The 19409-nt window shown below is 41.3% G+C and overlaps 4 protein-coding genes across 5 annotated transcripts; 2 read left to right on the top strand and 2 right to left on the bottom strand.

Moving 5' to 3' along the window:
* The first annotated feature begins 9093 nt into the window (after nucleotides 1-9093).
* On the top strand, nucleotides 9094-10002 carry LOC115580984 (polyubiquitin-like). The gene has a single exon (XM_030415751.1). The coding sequence runs from the start codon at nucleotides 9122-9124 to the stop codon at nucleotides 9635-9637; it is 516 nt and encodes a 171-aa protein (XP_030271611.1). The 5' UTR covers nucleotides 9094-9121; the 3' UTR covers nucleotides 9638-10002.
* pxmp2 (peroxisomal membrane protein 2) lies at nucleotides 9665-12884 on the bottom strand. The gene is made up of 5 exons (XM_030415750.1): nucleotides 12713-12884; nucleotides 12189-12311; nucleotides 11899-12061; nucleotides 10569-10688; nucleotides 9665-10491 (listed from the first exon to the last, which is right to left on the bottom strand). Exons 1-5 carry the CDS (start codon nucleotides 12820-12822, stop codon nucleotides 10423-10425), a joined length of 585 nt encoding a protein of 194 aa, XP_030271610.1. The 5' UTR covers nucleotides 12823-12884; the 3' UTR covers nucleotides 9665-10422.
* Nucleotides 12885-13647: 763 nt separating this feature from the next.
* Nucleotides 13648-16188, bottom strand: alkbh2 (alkB homolog 2, alpha-ketoglutarate dependent dioxygenase). The gene is made up of 4 exons (XM_030418414.1): nucleotides 16062-16188; nucleotides 14566-14901; nucleotides 14283-14481; nucleotides 13648-14210 (listed from the first exon to the last, which is right to left on the bottom strand). The coding sequence occupies exons 2-4, from the start codon at nucleotides 14849-14851 to the stop codon at nucleotides 13901-13903; spliced, it is 795 nt and encodes a 264-aa protein (XP_030274274.1). The 5' UTR covers nucleotides 14852-14901; nucleotides 16062-16188; the 3' UTR covers nucleotides 13648-13900.
* Nucleotides 15745-18286, top strand: LOC115582438 (uracil-DNA glycosylase-like). Of its 2 annotated transcripts, XM_030418413.1 has the most exons (7): nucleotides 15745-15984; nucleotides 16300-16506; nucleotides 16605-16700; nucleotides 17249-17346; nucleotides 17440-17528; nucleotides 17615-17793; nucleotides 17876-18286. In XM_030418413.1, exons 1-7 carry the CDS (start codon nucleotides 15886-15888, stop codon nucleotides 18014-18016), a joined length of 909 nt encoding a protein of 302 aa, XP_030274273.1. In that variant the 5' UTR covers nucleotides 15745-15885; the 3' UTR covers nucleotides 18017-18286. The 2 variants fall into 2 exon arrangements, with proteins under 2 accessions (XP_030274273.1, XP_030274272.1); XM_030418412.1 differs by lacking the exon at nucleotides 15745-15984 and having other exon boundaries at nucleotides 16171-16506.
* Nucleotides 18287-19409: the final 1123 nt, after the last annotated feature.

The following is a 19409-nucleotide window of genomic DNA, read 5'->3' as shown; positions in this document are numbered from 1 at the left end:
CTTTTATCTTCTATTTTTCCTTCTTGCTGCCGTTATCTCTTTGGACTGGACTGCTCCCGTTTCTGGTCCTCCGGTTATTAATTTTTCTTAAAAAATTTAACTGTTTACTTACGTATTTTTGTCAAGAAACAGAAACTCTTTTTCTACCACGTCTCACTACTTTTATTTACTTCTTTAACTTGTTCTGCCTCAATTATTCTTTTATTATTTACACGATACTCTTATTCCTCTTTTATTTTATGACATATATCCATGCATATTTCAGTTTTTTACACTTTTATGTACATATATTTACAAAGGCCTTATGTTATTTTCTTCTATTCTACTCTACAGCTGTTTCACTATAACAGCCCTCTTTCATAGGCGCTGTTCTTGGATCCGCATTATCTCTTTATCTCTTTATCGCTCCAGAGAGGGCACAGCGATTTTTGGCTTCTCTGCCAAACAGAACTTCTCGCGCGTCTAAATCGTTCCTGAGAGGGCACAACGATTATTCGTAAGACCGCCAGTTCTCTTGACCCTTTCCCCGGGTCGAATGAGCTCTTTGTTCAAATCTCACAACACAATAAACAACAATAACAGCAGATTAGACTTGTAGCTCTCTCAACCCTCTGCACGGGCTGCTACAGCCTCTTAATCTACTCACAATAACACTTTATCACCCACACTTTTTTTAAACAACAATGACATCTGATAAGACTTAGTTTCTTCCGGCCCTCTTCACGGCCGCTACAAACTCTCATCTAAATCTTAAACCACAATAACAACTTAATAACGACTTCTCCGGATTTCTACACAATAATAACAACTGACAAGACACTTAGACAACGATAACAATTTGTTCCGACATCAACACGCATTTTATCCTCAGCTGATCTGTCCCTTTTCTTTACTCTTCACAGCTCGAGCTATTCGTTTCAACAGATAACAGCTTAGTGCAATTTTCTTGTGCAATTATTCTCAGTACTGTTACATATTTTACAATATACCACACCATTCCACTTCCAAGACTCAAACACATACAAATCCACATGCAAATTAACATGTTAAAAAGACATTTTTCACATTTATCCATCTCTCTTCATACATACTTTGTTTTATCATTAAAAGGTGGTTAGGGCAGACTATGCATGAACATTAATTATCAGACATAATTCGCGTGCGCACATGGACTGACTTGACTAAATCATACTTTTACATAATATGGCTGAAACATACATATATAATTATCAATCATACATACTCACGTTTTTGACCTGAAGGCTGCTGCCACGCCTCTTAAATACCTCAATTTAGGTCATTACTTTTATAAAGCCGAACTTACTAATAATTAAAATAATTAAAATTATTGTATTATTTTTATAATAAATAAAATGAAGTAACAAAATTATGGTAATAATTTAATCCAATTTACTCTAATAACATTTTTTATTTTTCATAATTATCAGTTTTAGGTTCTTTTGGAGAGGTTTTTAGGACAATACCTGAGACTTGTGGGCTGGGAAGGAGTAGACGGCATCACTCATGAATGAAGAAAAAGTATAAATATATTCCTTACTGGTGTATGGTAGATAAAGGAAAAAGTTTAAATATATTCCTTAATGGTGTATGGTAGATGAAGGAAAAAGTTCGAATATATTCCTTAATGCGTATGGTAGATGAAGGAAAAAGTTCAAATATATTCCTTAATGCGTATGGTAGATGAAGGAAAAAGTTCAAATATATTCCTTAATACGTATGTGGGGCGCGCCCGAGATCCGCCGTCCGGTCCCTCCCGGTCCTCCGCCGCAGGCTGTGTACCAGGCCTCTCCTCCGCGGCTAAGCTCGCCAAATATGTAGTGGGAGACTACCATCCTTATCCGTCAAATTATTCCACAATCAGGCCCAGTAAATCCACTTGAAGGTTAAAATCCAAAATAAAGGAAAAACAGCCCAGATTTTAGATCCAACTCAGAGGAGAAATCCACTCAGAACCTAAGTTCAGAGCAGAGGTGAAATTGCTCAGAACCTAAGTCCAAAAATCACTCCAGAGACTAAGTCCAAAAATTCACTCCAGAGACTAAGTCCAAATCAGAGGCGAGGCAGCAGGTCTTCAGTCAAAAAGGTGTTTATTCCAAGAGAAGTTATAAATCCATTAGGTATCCCCGAACAACTGAGAAATCTCCCCGGATCACCCCCTTTTATACCTGGGGTCAGTGTCACCAACGCCCCTTCTTGGACCACCCCCCTCGTCATGATCACGCGAGACTATCATCTTAATATTATTTAATATCTTCCCTAATGGCTGCAAAGTGTCTCACCCAGGCCTCTATCTTGGCCTTGGGTGGGCTGCGGCGTCACCTGTTGCTAACTCACTCCAGCTCTGTTATTATAAAGGGAGTATCTGACCTTGGTCTTACATCAGGCTCATATTCACTGTTAGAAGGTGTATTTCTCAAATAAAATGTATATGCATGATCATGACCCAGTATATATTTGCCACTACACTCCGACCGAGGAGTAGTCTATGTAGATTAATTAATTGTAATTCTTAAAAAGCAATGAAACTGTTTATTATAAGGCTATTTATTGGAGGCCAAGTGCAAACTAGAAATACAGGCTACACATCTAAAAATGTGACAAAACCAAGAAATGACTACTGTGACTGTTAGTAGGAACAGCGATGTTTACAACAGAAACAGTAAACTCAATATCTGGAAGAAGTTTAAGATTTGAAGAACAGAGGGAAGGACAAGAAGTCTATCAAATAACCAGCAAATAAGTACATTTAAATTGCAAAACTTTTACTTGTCATTTAGCAGTTTTAAAATCAGTTTTTTAAAACATGTTTAACCACAGCATATAGGGTTGCTATAATTCAAACTACTATGCAGCCTTTCAACACACCTTTAACCTAAATATCTAAAATACTATGATGTAGCCTAAAATGGACTCTTGCTGCTCATCCAACACTCCTCATTCTTGACCGTTTGCTGTTTTATCAGTATAAGGTGCCGTGGCTGCCAGATTTTGGGAAGTATGCAACACCAAGTAATACTGATACTAATCAATCGCCATTGCTCATCATTCTCATGTAATCAGAGTTCTCAACGGGCCTGAAAATTACAACAGTGAATTGTCTGCTCCTCTCCCTGCCCGCTGCTGCTGTCTTCACCTTCAACCTGCTGGATCATTGCTGTCACAGAGGACGTGGAGGCTACAGCAGCCCCTCCAGCGAACATGTCTGTGATCTTTGTACATTTTTTTCAGCATCTACAGTGAGATTCTTCATTCTTCATGTTGCAACTCCTCAACTATGAAACTCGCAGGAGTTACAGGGAACAGCGCAGGGCCGCTTTCCTACTATATCCTGATTGGTTCAGTCCACTGTCTATATTGAAGACGGACCAATTGACGGAGATTTTGACCCGCTGCAGGAGACAGAGAGCGCCTGACAGCCTCTGTGTGTGTGTGTGTGTGTGTGTGTGTGTGTGTGTGTGTGTGTGTGTGTGTGTGTGTGTGCGTGTGTGTTTTCAGGCCTTAAGAACACAATAGCCGTGCCCCAACCCCCTCCCGCTTGACAGGCTCACACACTCACACACTGATCATGTTGCACAACAAATGACTAACTAATAAGAGAATACAGATCAGTGGGGCAACAGGGAGTTTTGATTAGAAGGACAGCATCATTGATCACAGTCACAATAGACATAAGCATGGAAATTTCCTTTGACATCTCATTTGGTAACAAGTTCAAAGAAGTCATCAACAATCGAGTTTGCGGACCTGTGCTCTATGAACAAATCTGCTCACTTGCTGGTGGAAAATGTCATGTCTGTAGTAAATGGTGTAAAAAGACTGAACGTATTTGACCTGTGAGGGCTTTGTGTTGTCTTTTATGCAATTCGCACAATATGTTGATTAATTAATTGCAACTCTTAAAAAGCAATGAAACTGTTTATTATTAGGCTATTTATTGGAGGCCAAGTGCAAACTAGAAATACAGGCTACACATCTAAAAATGTGACAAAACCAAGAAATGACTACAGTGACTGTAGGAACAGCGATGTTTACAACAGAAACAGTAAACTCAATATCTGGAAGAAGTTTAAGATTTGTGGCAAGATAAACAGCCGACACAGACAGCTGTCTGATTATTGATTACAACCCCCCCCCCCCCCCCCCCCCCCCCCACCTCCGCGCGCCTGCATTGTTTCCCTCATACACTTGTTATCATGGTCAGACAGACAGCAGACGGAAATTCAAATTAAACTTTATTCAAATTAAAAGATTTAACACAAACAACCGATATCCCCACTCCTCGAAAAGCAAGGGTGAATTCGCTTGTGGCAAGTTTACTAATAGCCAATTCCATCTTCTCCAGACAGACAGGTGGATAGGCTTGAGTGCCTCACGTAGCGGTGTCAGGTCTGCCTGCCCGCATGAAGCATGCAGCCAGCAATCATGCTCATGCTGTGAATCATCGCTGTTCACCTGTGGTGAAGAGCAGGTCTGGCTGCATGCTTCATGGAGGGGCAGGCAGACCTGACACCGCTACGTGACGTACTCAAGATCAGCTGACCAAGCCCATATAAACAGGAGATGAGCCGCTGGCTCTCTCTCTGCATTTTTGGTGATAACAAGGTAAGAAAATCTCTTTATTAACAACAGTTTGTATGCGTATTTTAAACATGTAGGCCTAATAAATCCAGTGATGGAATATTCCTAAGTACTGTGATTAGAGCGACAGATAACACAGTTGTGAGGCACTTTTCCATTTTCTGTTACTGTAGAGCTTAGATTGAGCCTAAAAAATCAAGCCTGACCTGACCCGATCCCGTGCACGTTGTGTCCGAGCCCGATTTAAACCCGACATTTTTTAAAATAGGCTACCTGAGCTGTTATAACTGACGTTCTCAACTTCAACTCCGAGTTGTTACAGAAATCAGTTTAGAATTATTTCAATGAATAATGCAACAAGTGCCGCACTTAACGACCCACGACTTGTTTTAAAATGGTTCCATACCTCAGACTTTCCTCCAAACTTGCTCAAAGTTAATTATATCCTGTTTTTTATTTTGTTCTTTACATCTTAAAGCTAAATGTTGCATGTATAAGCTACACAGTACATCACAGCGGGCCGGTGTGATGCCTGCGGGTGGAGGAGACACGCGCTGCCACACCTGTTGCGGTTTTTTTTTTTTTTTTTTTTTTTTTTACTTTGTGCAACTTTGTACTCATTTGTCACTTAGGCCTACTTTGCTAAAATATATATATAATCTTTCTGATTATGGCATAGCTGTCTCCCCATTAGGCAAATAAAGTAATGATTGAAACAAATTAATAATAAAAAACAAAAAAAATGCTTGATCAAGGGCCCAGCCCGTTGTGCCCCTGGCCCGGTCAACACCGGTCAGCCACCTGAGTGCACAGTTACAGGGTCTGATTTAGTTCGGTAAAGTTGGACTCTGTACTACCGTAGTGAGGTAGACAACGAGCTACAGCCGTATTTTCATCAATACGAGCGGTCCTCCGGGCTGGACATTAACTCTGTCTCTATGATCAGCCGTCTGTGAGACGAGGGCGCAGGGACCGTCCACAAAGTGCAACACCAAAAAGAGATACTGCAAAAAATATTCAATAACTTCACTATTATTCAGTGTAGTGTCACCAAAACCACTCCACACATCAACGGTTATTATACAGCTGTTTGGAAAAAATTTGCTTTGCCATAATTTTGGGCAATTGAGAAATACTAATATTATGAATATTAGTATAAAATATTATTATATAATATTATAAAAAATATAAAATATAATATAATAAAACTAATATTCAGTGTAATGTCACCAACATCACCTAACTCTAACCCCTACATACCTTTTTTCTAATTTAACATTAACTTGATATCGGTATTAAAAAATGTTTTAAAACATAATCCATGTCTTATTATAAATTAGGATGTTATGGTATCAATCTGAAAGGTAAATCATCAAATTTTACACAATGGCCTTTGTGCCCTTAAAAAAAAAAGAAAAGTGAAGGCCAAATGGCCATGCCCTTAAAACGAAGAAATTCCAACCCTACTGTATACTGAGGCAAAGTAGCCTATTGTACTTTTTTACTGCACTACATTTATTTGATCACTTTAGTAACTTAGTGAAGAGAATCAGGACCAGAGAGGAGGAAGGTTTTTATTTCAACATGCACTTCAAGAGAAAAGACAATTTAATATCTAACTGCCTCAACAAAATGCCTTCAGTATGGTGAATCTGCTTTAATCACAAATAAATGATTTGTGTTTAAGCACATTAACACAGTGTAGCTGTCAGTATTAGGACTTTGAAGAGATTGTTACACCTCAGATTTGACCTTATTCTGCTGCAGAATGAAAAAAACAACAACTTCGTCCTCTCATTTTTTTTAATCACCCCTTGGCTTCATTTGTTAGTGTTCTAGTTCCTCGGCAGTTCAGAACCAAAGTAGTGCATTTTTAAACTATAGGCTCATTAATTTGGTGGAATTCAGTGAAAAACAGCTCTTACTTCTGTGTAGAGATGGGATTTATGGCTCTTTGAGGGGAGCCGGATCTTGGTGAGCCGTTCCTTTCAAAGAGCCGTTCAAAAAACTGGCTCATTTGACTGATTTTTATATTTATTAAGTTTTAAGAAGCCAGCCTGATGACAACTCATTTTATCTTGGAAATAATCACTGGGAGGTATGATGGGGTGAGATTTGGAACAAAATAATAAAAAATTAGATATCCCACCAATATCTGAGTTTGAATTATTCTGAAATATTGATTATAACCTCATTTGACATGTGTGGACTAGATTTTAAAGCCTGATCTGGATTCATTGTAAATATTCCACAAGGTTGCGCCATATCACTCTGCTTTGACAGTGACATCACTATTTTGGATTTACCCTTAGTACAAATTGTTGGTATGTGTGTCAAGCTACCATGACTTGTTATTCATGCAAAACTGTGACCTTAACACTTGCAAAAAACATTTTACAAAAAATACTTCAAGTATTAGAAAAATAGATAAAACTACAACAAATAAGAGGAAAATATTTACATACAGCCCACTATTACTAATCTGCATATACTGGTGGACTGTCCTGGGGTGCATTTTGCTGCTTTGTAAAAAAAAAAAAAGTTAAACCCTGAGGAGGACTCCTAAACTGTCCTCAGAGCAAGTTCTATACAGTTATTATTTTTGTTCGAAAAAAAAATAGATAAAACTAGAATAAATAAGAGGAAAATATGAACATAAAGCCCACTATTACTACTTATATAAACTCTGCAATGGACTCTCGAGGCAGGGCAGTCACGTGTTTCTGTTTTTTTTTTGTTGGTTTTTTTTTACGCAAAGGCAGCGTGCACAACTCAGGTGGCGTCATGCTACATTTGCATATCTAATAAGCACCGTGCAGCTGGACTGCGCTCCTCCCCATGTAACTTCTCTGTCCCACTCAGGGGAGGCGCAAAGGAGGAGCAAACAGTGATATATATTAAAAAAAAGAACGGTTCCCAGCTGCGACTCGGTTCCCATCGCTCATGTTAACGAGCCGTTCAATAGAATCGGTTCGTTCATGAACGTCACAACACTACTTCTGTGGCTTATGTGTGTCACTATAGTTGGGGGCCGTAAGCACATTTTCGTACAAATTCATCTTAAAGCACCACATTTGGCACAGATTCAGCTCAGGTCATACTGAAATAATTTAGCTAGGTGTCGGAGCCAGCGACCCTTGGAGCCAAGATGGTGGCCACATCCAATATGGCCGCTGCCTGAAAAGGGTTCCGGCTATAACTTTTGAACCACATGAGTAACAAATACAAAATACAAATAGCTGAGGGTATACTGAAATGATTTAGCCAGGGCGCTTGAACCAATGATCCCTGAGACCAAGATGGTGGCCAAATCCAATATGGCCGCCACCTGAAAGGGATTAGGCCATAGCTTTTGAGCCAGATGAGACAAACTTGATGTCTATTTCACCTTTTTTGACCATAGGAAACCCATTGGAATACTTACATTTATGATTGGGTATATCAGGACCCCCCAAATTCCCTAAAATGAATATGGCTGCTGTCCAAACAAGGGTTTTGGCTACAAATATTTAACCAAATGCGCTACAAATGAGGATGTGGTGTCTATTTTATATTTTTTGACCAGAGGAAATCCATTGGGATATTTATATTTATGCTTGTGTAAGTCTGGAGCCTGTATTCTTTTCAAGACTGTGGTTGAAAATCCTTTTTTTACCACAACTTTGAAGGATATTCTCAATGTTGATTCATTTCCTTATAAAAGTGAAATGCTTTCAGTGTATACAGGTGAATACATTTTAAAGTGTAATCATATAAGAAAGAATAAGACACAATTATTATTGCAAGGCAATATTATATTATGTCAAATTGTTACAAAAATAATATACATTTTTCGGGCAGCGGCCATATTGAATTTGGCTGCCATCTTGGCCCCGAGGGTCGCTGGCTCCGGCGCCCTAGCTAAATTATGACCTGAGCTACATCTGTGCCAAATTTGGTGCTTTTAGATTAATTTGTGTAAAATTACCTATTTATGTGCTTAAGGCCCCTAACTACTTTGTAACAGGCCTTATATGAATATATTTATCATAAAATATATAAACACTCAGTCAGCAGCAGACATACAGATGCTTCTGCTGTAGTGATGTTATTTTTAGACACTACCTGCTCATCATGACCCGCCCTACTTTGCCTTTGATTGGCTACATCCTGCCCGTTAATTAATGCGCATGTGCGTCTCTCACCAAAGATTGAACGGAGAACAGATGTCTCACTCTGTAGCTAAAACTGGGCATTTAAGTCACAGTGTGTAAAGGCAGGCTGCAGCAATGAACCATATGAGAAAAATAATGTGTTATATGAAATTTAAAGTATGTAAAGTTTCCTACTTCCTGCTTTCTACTCGGACCCCCGAATAAAAGTATTAACCTGAACATTAGCATAATATGACCTCTTTAACACTTTTTTGTGGGGGCGACTTTCAGTTATACATCAGCATATTTGAACATCATATCTTTGCTGATAGAAAAGTCCAACTTTCGGCTACTTTTAACAACAGTTTCAATTATCTTCCAGGCTCATCATGGATATCACCATCACTATGCTGGGTGGGCCGTCCCACAACCTGATGGTGAACCCACAGGACACCGTGAGGTCCCTGAAGCAACTCATCCAGAACAAACTGGGAGTCTCTGTTCAGGAGCAGAAGCTGGTGTTTGATGGCGCTCAGAGGACTCCTCTCAACGACGACTCAAAGCCTCTCAACGAGTACGGTCTACAGTCCGGCTCCCAGGTGTCTCTCCTGATCACCCAGCCGCCACCCGTCCAGGTCTCCCAGCCGCCACCTGTCCAGGTCGCCCAGCCGCCACCCATCCAGGTGTTCCTCAGGAATGAGAAGGGCCAATTGAGCACCTATGACATCACACCTGAGGAGACTGTGGACCACTTCAAGGCCAGGGTGGAGCAAAGAGAGGGGGTCCCAGTGAGCCAGCAGAGGCTCCTCCACCAGAGCAGACAGATGACCACTGGAAGACTGACAGACTACGACGTCACCAATCAGAGCACCATCCATCTGTTGCTCCGTCTGAGAGGAGGCTGAGGACAGAAATGATGACCTTCAATGCTGCATTTTTTATTACCTTTATTTTTGACTTGGAAAATCATTCCCAGACCTGTAACTGTCTCAAATCTTAAAGATTTGTAATGGCTTAATAGGTTTTATTTGGTTTTGTCCATACACAGGTTAAACACACACACATTTTGACATTTGACATTTTTCATGAATCCGGGCTTAAATTATTTTTGATTATGTGCTTAGAAATTCAAGCATTCCTTGATGTGTGTCCTGATTTAGTCATTCCACAACGCAGCATGTTATAATCTCATTAGACCTGTAAATGTTCATCAATATCAATTGGAAACTGTTTTTAAAAAATTTCAATAAAGTCCCAGATGTTGAATTTTCATGCGTATTCAGACTTCTTGTGCTTGAATATTTCCTCAGCTCAGAGTTGGAGCTGCTTTCTGTTCAGACCACAAACGTCATAAAACAAAAAGGCACTTTGGTATTAGAAATTTAAACCTGACATTATTCTGATATATAACAGAGACTGCCTCAATTATATAACTCCAGGTTTACTGTAACATCTTGGCAGTGCTCTGTAAAAAAACAAAAAAAACAATCCATAGTAAACCACATGTATTATGTTCTGTTGTCAGAAACACAGTCGAAGTATCAGCAGCAGGTTAGAATGGCTTTAAACTCAGTGGTTTGTTGGCAGATAATCCGTAGAGAGCCCCTGTATGTGACAATTACTGTCCAGATAAGTAACACGTATTCAGTCGTACAGTGAAGAAACCGTTTCCCTCCAGATGAAGAACGTCTCACTTCCTCACAGATGCAAGGTAGGCGTACCAAAACAAGGCGACCATGTTGGCAAACAGCACTCGGAACTGGAAGCAAAAACACAGACATGTTAGTGTGTGACTCATTATTTGCATCGATGACAGGATGCCAGTGAAATACATACTTGGACAGGCACGAAGTTGATGTTGATGAACTGGAAGGGAGTCCAGACTTTCCAGTTCATCTTTAAGGCAGTCCAGTAACTCGCTTTCATCTTCCTTTCAAAGTCTCCCCATCCTTTAGCCTGAGAAGAGATTGGAGTGACAACAAACAGCATTTGTTTTAGCATTTTATCCTTAATTTCTATGAATACAAAAGCTTCGTAGGAGGTAAATAGAGTTGTATAGTCATGACGCATTTTTGGAGGCTAACCCGGAGGTTAGCATCTCCCTGGCTCCCTCGACAAAAAGCCAGTGGAATTTTGGAATATTGCAGAAAGAGATCTTTGTGTCGAACACAAAGTTTATGATAAATTTTACAGATGAACACCACTTTTGTGATTTTTGAAGCATAAATTAAGTCACTAGAAGTAGAAAGCTAACGTGAACAGACGACATTAAATCTCATCACCACAAAATGCCTTGCTTCAAAATTATGATAAACGTTATCTATAAACTGATCAATGTACATGTGGTAAAGTCAGAGTTAGAATAGTTTGGAACTCAAGTCGGGCTGTTAAGACGGATAAGTGAGTAGATGAGACTCTGTGTATGCTGTGATTACGTTAAATGTCCCCGACAACCTCTGTAGACACTTAAAAATGCTGATTTTAAAGACACGTAAGCACATTCTAATTAAACTGTGGAACATTTAACAATGTTTTTTATGTCGTAGAACAAAACATGTACATATCTTAAGCCTGTGGTAACCGCAGACCTTATTTCAGGCATTTTACCAAAGCTAATTAAAAAAAATCAACTTTTTGTACTTCCAGTTCTCTCGTCTCAAAGTCAATACGTTTTTTTTCCACAAGCTCAGCGATTTTTACGTTTTGCTCTACAACATAAAATTAGTAAATACCAAACTTGTGAATTTTAAAGTGTTAACGTGACATAAAAAAGCAGAAAAGTTGCTAGATGAGACTACAGAGGTTGTCTGGGACAGTAAGCGTCATTCATGTAGATGCCACTTGACACACACCACCTATCCAAACATGGCAACAGCGCTCCCAGATGGCAGTAGCCCTCCACCCTCACCCCCTGGAGAGGCTGTACATGATCTGCAGCGGTGTTTAGGTGGGTGGTGGGTGTCAAGCGGTTTCCACATGAATGCCTGGAACCAATTTCCCAGCAGAACAATGCTTTGTGACAAGATAATCAATGTTATTCACTTCACCTCTCAATGGGTTTTAATGCTGTGTCTGATGGGTGCATGTGCCGGTGCAATACATCAATATCGACAGGGCGCTTCTCCACTGAGATGATTAAGGAGGGACAGTCCGTGCGATGACCCACCTCCAGGATGTTCATAACAAAGTAGAAAATGAGCAGAAATCCAGGGGCGAAGAAAAGTCGATCCAGTAGCAGGCGCTTGACTATACAGTACGGGTCTGTGGCGGGCATCCACACCTCCATCAGCTGGTAGAAGTAATGGCTCACCGGTCCTGTGATGAGCAACCTGCAAGAGACAACAAGGTTAACAGGGAACACTGTGACACGGTAACAGAATCACATTGATTTTCTTAATGTAGATGAGCCGTGGAAAGCAAATCAACCCTCTACGTTGAGTCTGCGTGAAGTCTCACCCATAAACAGCGTAGCGTGCAGCTCCAGCTGTGTCAATCGGACTGACCGGGGCTCCATCTTTGGCCTTTTTTCTTGCCTCCAAAATCTGAGACAGAAGATTTCCTAAAGCTGAGAGGATGCCACTGAAACACACACACACACACACACACACACACACACACACACACACACACACACACATCAGCATGCAGTAACAGGTACATTCATGATGAGACACTGTGACCCAATCACATCAGTGTCACACAGCTGTTGGGGGAGGTTTTTCCTGGCAGATGCTGATTGGCTGACAGCATTAGTGACAGTGCAAACAAAGACACACTCTGCAGCCAACAGTCAAACACAAGCTGCTAACAAATGGCGACACTTGCTGTAATGTAGCCGAGAGTAACTTTACTTTTTTAACAGTGCTTTAGAGAGCGACACTGTCTCATATGTGACTGTCAAACTGAACAAAGCTGCACCAACAAGCTAATCAGTCAATTTATCGCGCTAACGTTAATTAAAAACTTCACTTTTCACTGACCTCGTCACAGATTTGGTGATGATGGGGTATTTCTTCAGGAGGAACAGATACTGCTGTAGTAGACGGAGGTGAACGGACGCATCCCGGACAGGTAGACTCTCTACAGGCATCGTCAGTTGGTCAGCGGTTCAAACATCAGCCCTGACAGACAGGGCGCAGCTGGGCAGGAGCGCTTCCGGGCAACGTCACGCGTCAGCAAGCGTAGCCACGCCCCCCCCCCCCCCCCCCCCCACGCTGACGTCCAAAACAGCAAACAGAGATTTTTTCCATGTTTAATTGGACGTTTATGAACTTTTCTGAATGATGACGAGCAGTTTACTGACTGTAACCACTGACAACAGCTCAGGATGGGTTCATACATCAGCAGACAGCATCCAATTTATTTTTTATATTATTTTTTTTGATAAATAAACAGCACACAACTCTGCTTCAGATATAAACGCATGTTAAAGGTTTATTTTACAGCCAGCAAACATGACTCATACACATACACTGATATGTTCCTTAATTAATCAATTTCAAACCCAAATGTCTTTTTCTCTTGTGAATTACAGTGTGTTATTCAGTGTTGTTTGAACACCGACAACCAGTCACAAATGCTGACAGCAGGTCAGGTGTTATTAGAGTTGAAGCTATTGATTATTTCAGTAATTGAGGTCTTCCTATTATTCCATCGACTAACCAAGTAATCAGGTAAATAATGCTTTTGCTTTAATCAAGAGCCACAGTAAATATACAAAAGGAAAAATAAGACATGTATCTAAAAACGAACAAGTAACTGGTTTCCTTTTAAGACAAATCTATATTTTCACAATATATATATACATACATATATACTGAATTTGGGATTTGGGATTTTGGAGGACATTCTGCCTTTTCTCTAATTTTCCATCAACTGTTTTCCAGGTTTTCCAGGAAGCATGAGAACCCTGATAACACATCTTAAAGGTTTAATTTACAGCAAGCAAACATGACACGTTACTTTACCGTCTGTCAGGTTTATTTAGTGTTGATTTTAGAGTCCCAGCTGACACGTCCTCATGTTTTGCCTCGAGCTGTCACTGAGTCAGATTCAGCCGGTGCGTCAACATGTGTTAGATTTGTGATATTTATCCTTGCGTCCAAAGACTTGTCCTCCCCTTTGTGAGATGTTTCCTCGGTATTGTCCTACTGATAATCCACACTTGGTCATTTCTTTGCATCCTTCAGGATGCGTCTAAAGGTGAGGTTGATACGAGGCTGGGAAATCCTCTTGCGGACGGGCAGGCTGTGGTACCAGAAGGTGTTGGTCGGGGAGTTCATGAGGAGCAGGCTGCCATGAGCGAGCTCCATCTTCACGGGTTCGATCTGTCGACGGGCCTGATTTCCCCTCGTGTCTTTGTGCCGGAAGATAAAGTCTCGTGCCGCTCCAAGAGAGACAGAGGCGATGGGACAGAGGGGGTCCAGCTCCTTCTCATCATCACGGTGCTCCCCCATGTGATCCTGCCCATCCTTGTACCTGGAGGAGGAGAGAAGAACACATTCAGCAGGGAGACACGTCAACCTGAGAGCTTCACAACTAATGTCTCACCTGTTGACGAGCACAAAGTTAAATGTCTGTCCGGTTGTTTTTGTTACAGCATCCCGGATATATTCCAAAGTCGGCGTCCACGGACAAGCTAAACGTTTCACCCCAGAGTAAGTGTAGGTCAGACCAGCGTCTCCATATGTGGCCTGCTTCCTCGGTATATCGTACACCTTTCCAAACACCTGGACTCTTGCTTCTTCTCCTGGAACAAAAAAAAAGCCACAATTGTTTAACTACGCTGCAACTTCTGCTCACAGCTTCACAGAAAAAGGCTTTGACGTTGTACCTGTTGAGTACACCACCTCCTCCTCCAGCTGTCTGAAAAGCTTGTCTGCTTCCTCTTTGGAGAACAGCAGAGCGTAATCACAGTCGAGTCCCTCGGCCTCTATTTTCTGCCAGGGGACAGGATGAGAGAACTCTGCTGAAGAGGCATGTTCACCTTCCTCCTCCTCCTCCTCCTCCTCCTCCTGCTTCATCTTCTCATCACTCTCCAGTTTGATCTTCTTCTGTGGACTCGGTGCTTCACTGGTGCCGGACCGTTTCTGCCGCCTCGGAACCACAAACTTTTCCATCGCAGGGAATCGAATCGTCTGTGACACTTTAAGGAACTTTTTTTCAGGACCTGGATGATGCAAAGAAGAACAAAACATTAAGATATTAAAAAATGAAAATGAATAAATGTGGACAAAGTATGACAACAACAGTCTGAATGGTTGATTGTATCGTCTGCTAGTATTTCCATCTTTTGAGGTGAATTCTACTATATTTTGTTGAATTAAAAAAGTGCACTGTGTAGTTTTGGGGAATCAGAATAGAAAAATCTTCATTAATTGTTACGATTGAATAAGCAAACTGTTTTACCTCTGTCATCTTTCTGAGATTAAAAAAAAAAAACAGCATTCTGGGGACATTACTCCCATCTGAGGACTGCTTCCCTTCTGGAAAAACCAGCAGAGACCAGCACCTGGTCTTAGTCTTGCTGGTGACCAGTCACTAGTATGTTTTGGTGCTGGTCTATGCTGTTTTTTCCTGCAGAATTGTTGATTCAGTCATGGAAATATATAAAATAAATATTCCTAGTTTATATTGTAAATGCCACCTCTCTGAGTTTGACCTTTAAAGATCATTTAAATCAAAAGCCTTTAACTAAGAAAACTACATTGTAATCTGTTGACTATAGACTATATATTAAAGATAATCAACATACTGTCATTTACGACATTTAAGAACACGGAAGAAGCAATTTTGGACATTTTGGCTTGAAAAACAACTTAAATATTAATCAGAATAGCAAAAGATCTTGACATTAAACGTTAACAAACGGAAAAATAATCACAAAAAGCTAAAAATGATTAAGAAACGTCTATTTCTCTTACGCTAAACGCGATTCTTTCCTATAAACTGAAGCGAACGCTTGAAGCAGCAGTTTGTCTTGAACAACCCTCAGCTCATTATCATAACTCTGCTTTCGTCACTTGTTAGGGCGCCAAATACTGTGATTCCGGTGGACGTCCGAGCAGCTCGCCGCTGTTTTGCTCCCACGTTAGTTCTTAAGTTAAAGTTTCTGACTTTACGGCACTTTTCCGCCAAAGTGTTCCTCGGCAAAATGATCGGACAGAAAACTATTAACTCGTTTTTCACGCCCGTGACGAAGAAGAGAGTCTGTAAGGATCTAAATGAAGCCGAGGAGGATGGAAACGACTCGGTGAGTCCGTGAACATGAGCTAGAATGTGTCTTTAATAATGAGAAAACAACTTTATTAACATTAAAACATAACTTACAGTGTATTTGCAGAAGTTACTCAGTCAGTGGGGTTGTTGTTTCCCGCGACACATTCAGCGGAATCAAAGCTGCGTTCACAGGCGCCGCCGTGTTCGTGCTTGTTGTTAAAAGGTGCTGCTCGCTGTTAGCACGAGAATGTTTGTGTTGCGGTGTCGAAGGTTTTTAAAGCCGCGTTCACCTCCAGCTGCTCGCTTCTCACCAGCTGTATGTGTCGCTCAATACATTAAAATCCTCCAGAGGAAGAAGCTTAAGTCGGTGTCGGCGGTGGAGCCGGAGCCGTCCAGCCCGCCTCCTGCTCCTCTGTCCCCGGATCAGCTGGACAGGATCGCCCGCAACAAGCGAGCGGCGCTGGAGAAGCTCGCTTCCGCTCAGACGCCTCCAGGGTTCGGGGAGAACTGGAGAAACGGACTGTCGGCTGAGTTTGGAAAACCCTACTTCAGACGAGTGAGAGGACCGACCATCATCATCATCATCATCACACTACACATGTTGTCTCTTCTGTTTGCAACAGTTTAAAAAGCTCCTTGTCTTTTTCTTCACAGTTGATGAGCTTCGTGTCTGAAGAGAGGAAACGCCACACGGTGTACCCACCTGCTGAACAAGTCTTCACCTGGACACAGATGTGCGATATCCGAGATGTAAGTTCAGCTCACCTGAGACATTATTGTCTGACACCCAAGTAGATTTGTGGGAAGACAAAAGACAAGAGATGACACCATGCAGACATGTGAACAAACTTCACAACAATCCTCAGCGAGAGGTGTTTTTTAAAAGATTTGCACTGATTTGGTTTCTGTTCAACTTCATGACTGCAACAAAAGTGCTGCACGATCCACACAATGTGTTGGGAAAAAAGTATGTAGTGGTTTGACCTCATTGTCCATTGAAATATCTAAAACTGAATAAAAGAATTAATGTCAAACTGAGATCTGTAACATAGGGCCACACTTCTCCTATAAAAACACGACTAATCAACTACGTATGAATACCAAGAAGAAGAAAAAAATGCGCTTAAATTCTTTTCCAATAACATTAATGAGCATAATAATCGTCACGGGTCAGTTTAGTGTTTTTGTCCGGATCCTCTCCCTGATAAATTACATAAAGCTCTGTGTGTTGTCTTTCTCTAACACGTGTCATCTGAAGTATCTGGGAATGATTTAGTTTAACCTCCGTCTGATTCCAGGTCAAAGTGGTGATTCTTGGCCAGGATCCGTATCACGGTCCGAACCAAGCCCACGGACTGTGCTTCAGTGTGAGACGACCGGTGAATCCTCCACCCAGGTTTAAAAAACCTTCTCAGTGCCTTCCACTACTTATTAAACTCTTTGCTGTGAACTAGTCTGTTTCTAATACAGACCATCTTTTCTTTTTCAGTTTGGAGAACATGTACAAAGAGCTGGTGTCGGACATCGAAGGCTTTCAGCACCCCGGACACGGAGATCTGACTGGATGGGCCAAACAAGGTATATTTTAAAAAGTAAAATAAATCAATTGAATATTCAGACAGCTGTTGCTCATTAACTGGACCTGTGACCTCGTCGCTCGTCAGGCGTGCTGTTGCTCAACGCTGTGCTGACCGTCCGAGCGCACCAGGCCAACTCCCACAAAGACAAAGGCTGGGAGACGTTCACGGACGCTGTGGTTCAGTGGCTCAGCAACAACCAGCAGGGCCTCGTCTTCATGCTGTGGGGGTCGTACGCTCAGAAGAAAGGAGCTGCTATCGACAGGGTGAGTCTACACTGTTCGATCCAAACACAATATCCTTATACCACATTCATGCATCTTACGTTTGTGTTCTTTGGGTTTGTAGAGGCGCCATCACGTCCTGCAGGCTGTGCATCCGTCTCCACTGTCGGCTCATCGAGGGTTCTTTGGTTGCAAGCATTTCTCCAGAGCCAACGAGCTGCTGAAGAAATCAGGGAAGACTCCTGTAGACTGGAAAGCACTTTAAGTTGTTCAGCATGTCGGCTTTTCTAACACGTCTGCTGGTTTAACTACACAACAAAAAACTGTCCATAAGCTTTACTCCGTTTCCTGTTCTGGCAAATAAGTTCCTTCTTGGCAAATGTTATATTTTGTTACACACTGAACTTTCATAAAAGCCTTTATCTACAGCTGTTTGTAACATCTGCACCTCGTTATTGTCAACATTGTAAATATGTCTTGTTTGTTTTTTACTTTTTTATTGAAAGGATCTATTAAAAGTGGTTCCAGAAATTGATATTGTGTATTATTGTCTCTAAATGTGCACAGTGCAGAGTCTCAGGAACACTTTGTCACTTCATCAGTATTGTTTCACTCATATTTGACTGAACAGCCGCAGCCGAAGTTGCTGCTTGTGGAAACTCGATGTTTATTACAGACCATTAACACTGCTGTAAGTGATCTGTTTAATAGTTAAATAACACAATATTCCAACAGTAATCAGTGTTACAGAGAACTTGGTCAGTAATCCATGTCTCTCCTCCCAGCGCTCATACAGTAAAAGAGGAAAGAAGATGTCTGGTGTCCCTGCCCACTTTATCCATTCAAGGCAGAGAGGATGGAGAGGAAAAACAAACAAGAGGCAAAGGGGCAAAGACAGCGTCTCAAAACAAATGCTGTGTCTCAATTCAGGGTCTGCATCCTTCTGAGGCAGGTGGTTAACAAGGTCTCTCTGAAGGACTCGCCTTCCAAGGCCGGGTCCTTTCGAAGGATGCAGACCCTGAACTGGGACACAGCAGAAGAGGAGTCGTGCAAGTGTGCTGACGTAGAGAGGAGGGAGGGGGCGCTACCTGCGAAACCGACAGGAAGTAAGACTAAAACGAGGACAAAGCAGAGCAGCTTTAAAGGATGTAACCGCTTTTCCTGAATCACTTCTTATCAGACTGATATACGGTGTCTGCTGCAGTGAACTGATTCATATCATCTTGCCCTGATCTTTCACTTGTTTAACTTCCAGCCTCAAAGTCTCTGTAAGCTTGAACTCAGGATGGTTTTCCCCCTTTAAAGTCCATATTGTATCGAGTCTAATGAAACATGTTCTGCTTATCTGGACTGAGAATCTTTATTTCGACACGCTTCAGTGAGGACCACCTGCTCTGTCAGCTTACAGAACGTTTATAGATCTGGTAGAGATTCACAGTTTTGGTCGAGGAAACTTCTCAAGGCTCTAAAAACTGAAACTCCTAAGTTGCACATTTGTTTTATTTACTTATTTATTTTTTAAAACCTGAAAATAATCACCTTAACAGAGTGCACACAAACACACACAGTCTCACATGAACATACTGTACATTAAAGGGATATTCCGGTATAAATTTAATCCATGTTCTAACACACCGTAACACCGAGTACGACCCCCC

The sequence above is a fragment of the Sparus aurata genome, chromosome 5 (genome assembly GCF_900880675.1).
Source record: "Sparus aurata chromosome 5, fSpaAur1.1, whole genome shotgun sequence".
NCBI lineage: Eukaryota > Metazoa > Chordata > Actinopteri > Spariformes > Sparidae > Sparus > Sparus aurata.
Note: the sequence above shows the minus strand (reverse complement) of the source record. Positions and strands in the feature narration are given on the sequence as shown.

Coding starts and splice junctions, on each gene's coding strand:
- LOC115580984 (XM_030415751.1), top strand. CDS start 9,122: ATGGATATCACCATCACTATGCTGGGTGGGCCGTCCCACAACCTGATG.
- pxmp2 (XM_030415750.1), bottom strand. CDS start 12,822: ATGCCTGTAGAGAGTCTACCTGTCCGGGATGCGTCCGTTCACCTCCGT. Junction 12,312..12,712: donor ATCACCAAATCTGTGACGAG/GTCAGTGAAAAG, acceptor TGTGTGTTTCAG/TGGCATCCTCTCAGCTTTAG. Junction 10,689..11,898: donor TTGTTATGAACATCCTGGAG/GTGGGTCATCGC, acceptor ATCTCTTCTCAG/GCTAAAGGATGGGGAGACTT.
- alkbh2 (XM_030418414.1), bottom strand. CDS start 14,851: ATGGAAAAGTTTGTGGTTCCGAGGCGGCAGAAACGGTCCGGCACCAGT. Junction 14,482..14,565: donor GGAGGTGGTGTACTCAACAG/GTACAACGTCAA, acceptor TTTTTGTTCCAG/GAGAAGAAGCAAGAGTCCAG. Junction 14,211..14,282: donor AACTTTGTGCTCGTCAACAG/GTGAGACATTAG, acceptor CTCCTCCTCCAG/GTACAAGGATGGGCAGGATC.
- LOC115582438 (XM_030418412.1), top strand. CDS start 16,198: ATGTTTGTGTTGCGGTGTCGAAGGTTTTTAAAGCCGCGTTCACCTCCA. Junction 17,347..17,439: donor CCGGTGAATCCTCCACCCAG/GTTTAAAAAACC, acceptor TTTCTTTTTCAG/TTTGGAGAACATGTACAAAG. Junction 17,794..17,875: donor AAGGAGCTGCTATCGACAGG/GTGAGTCTACAC, acceptor TTGGGTTTGTAG/AGGCGCCATCACGTCCTGCA.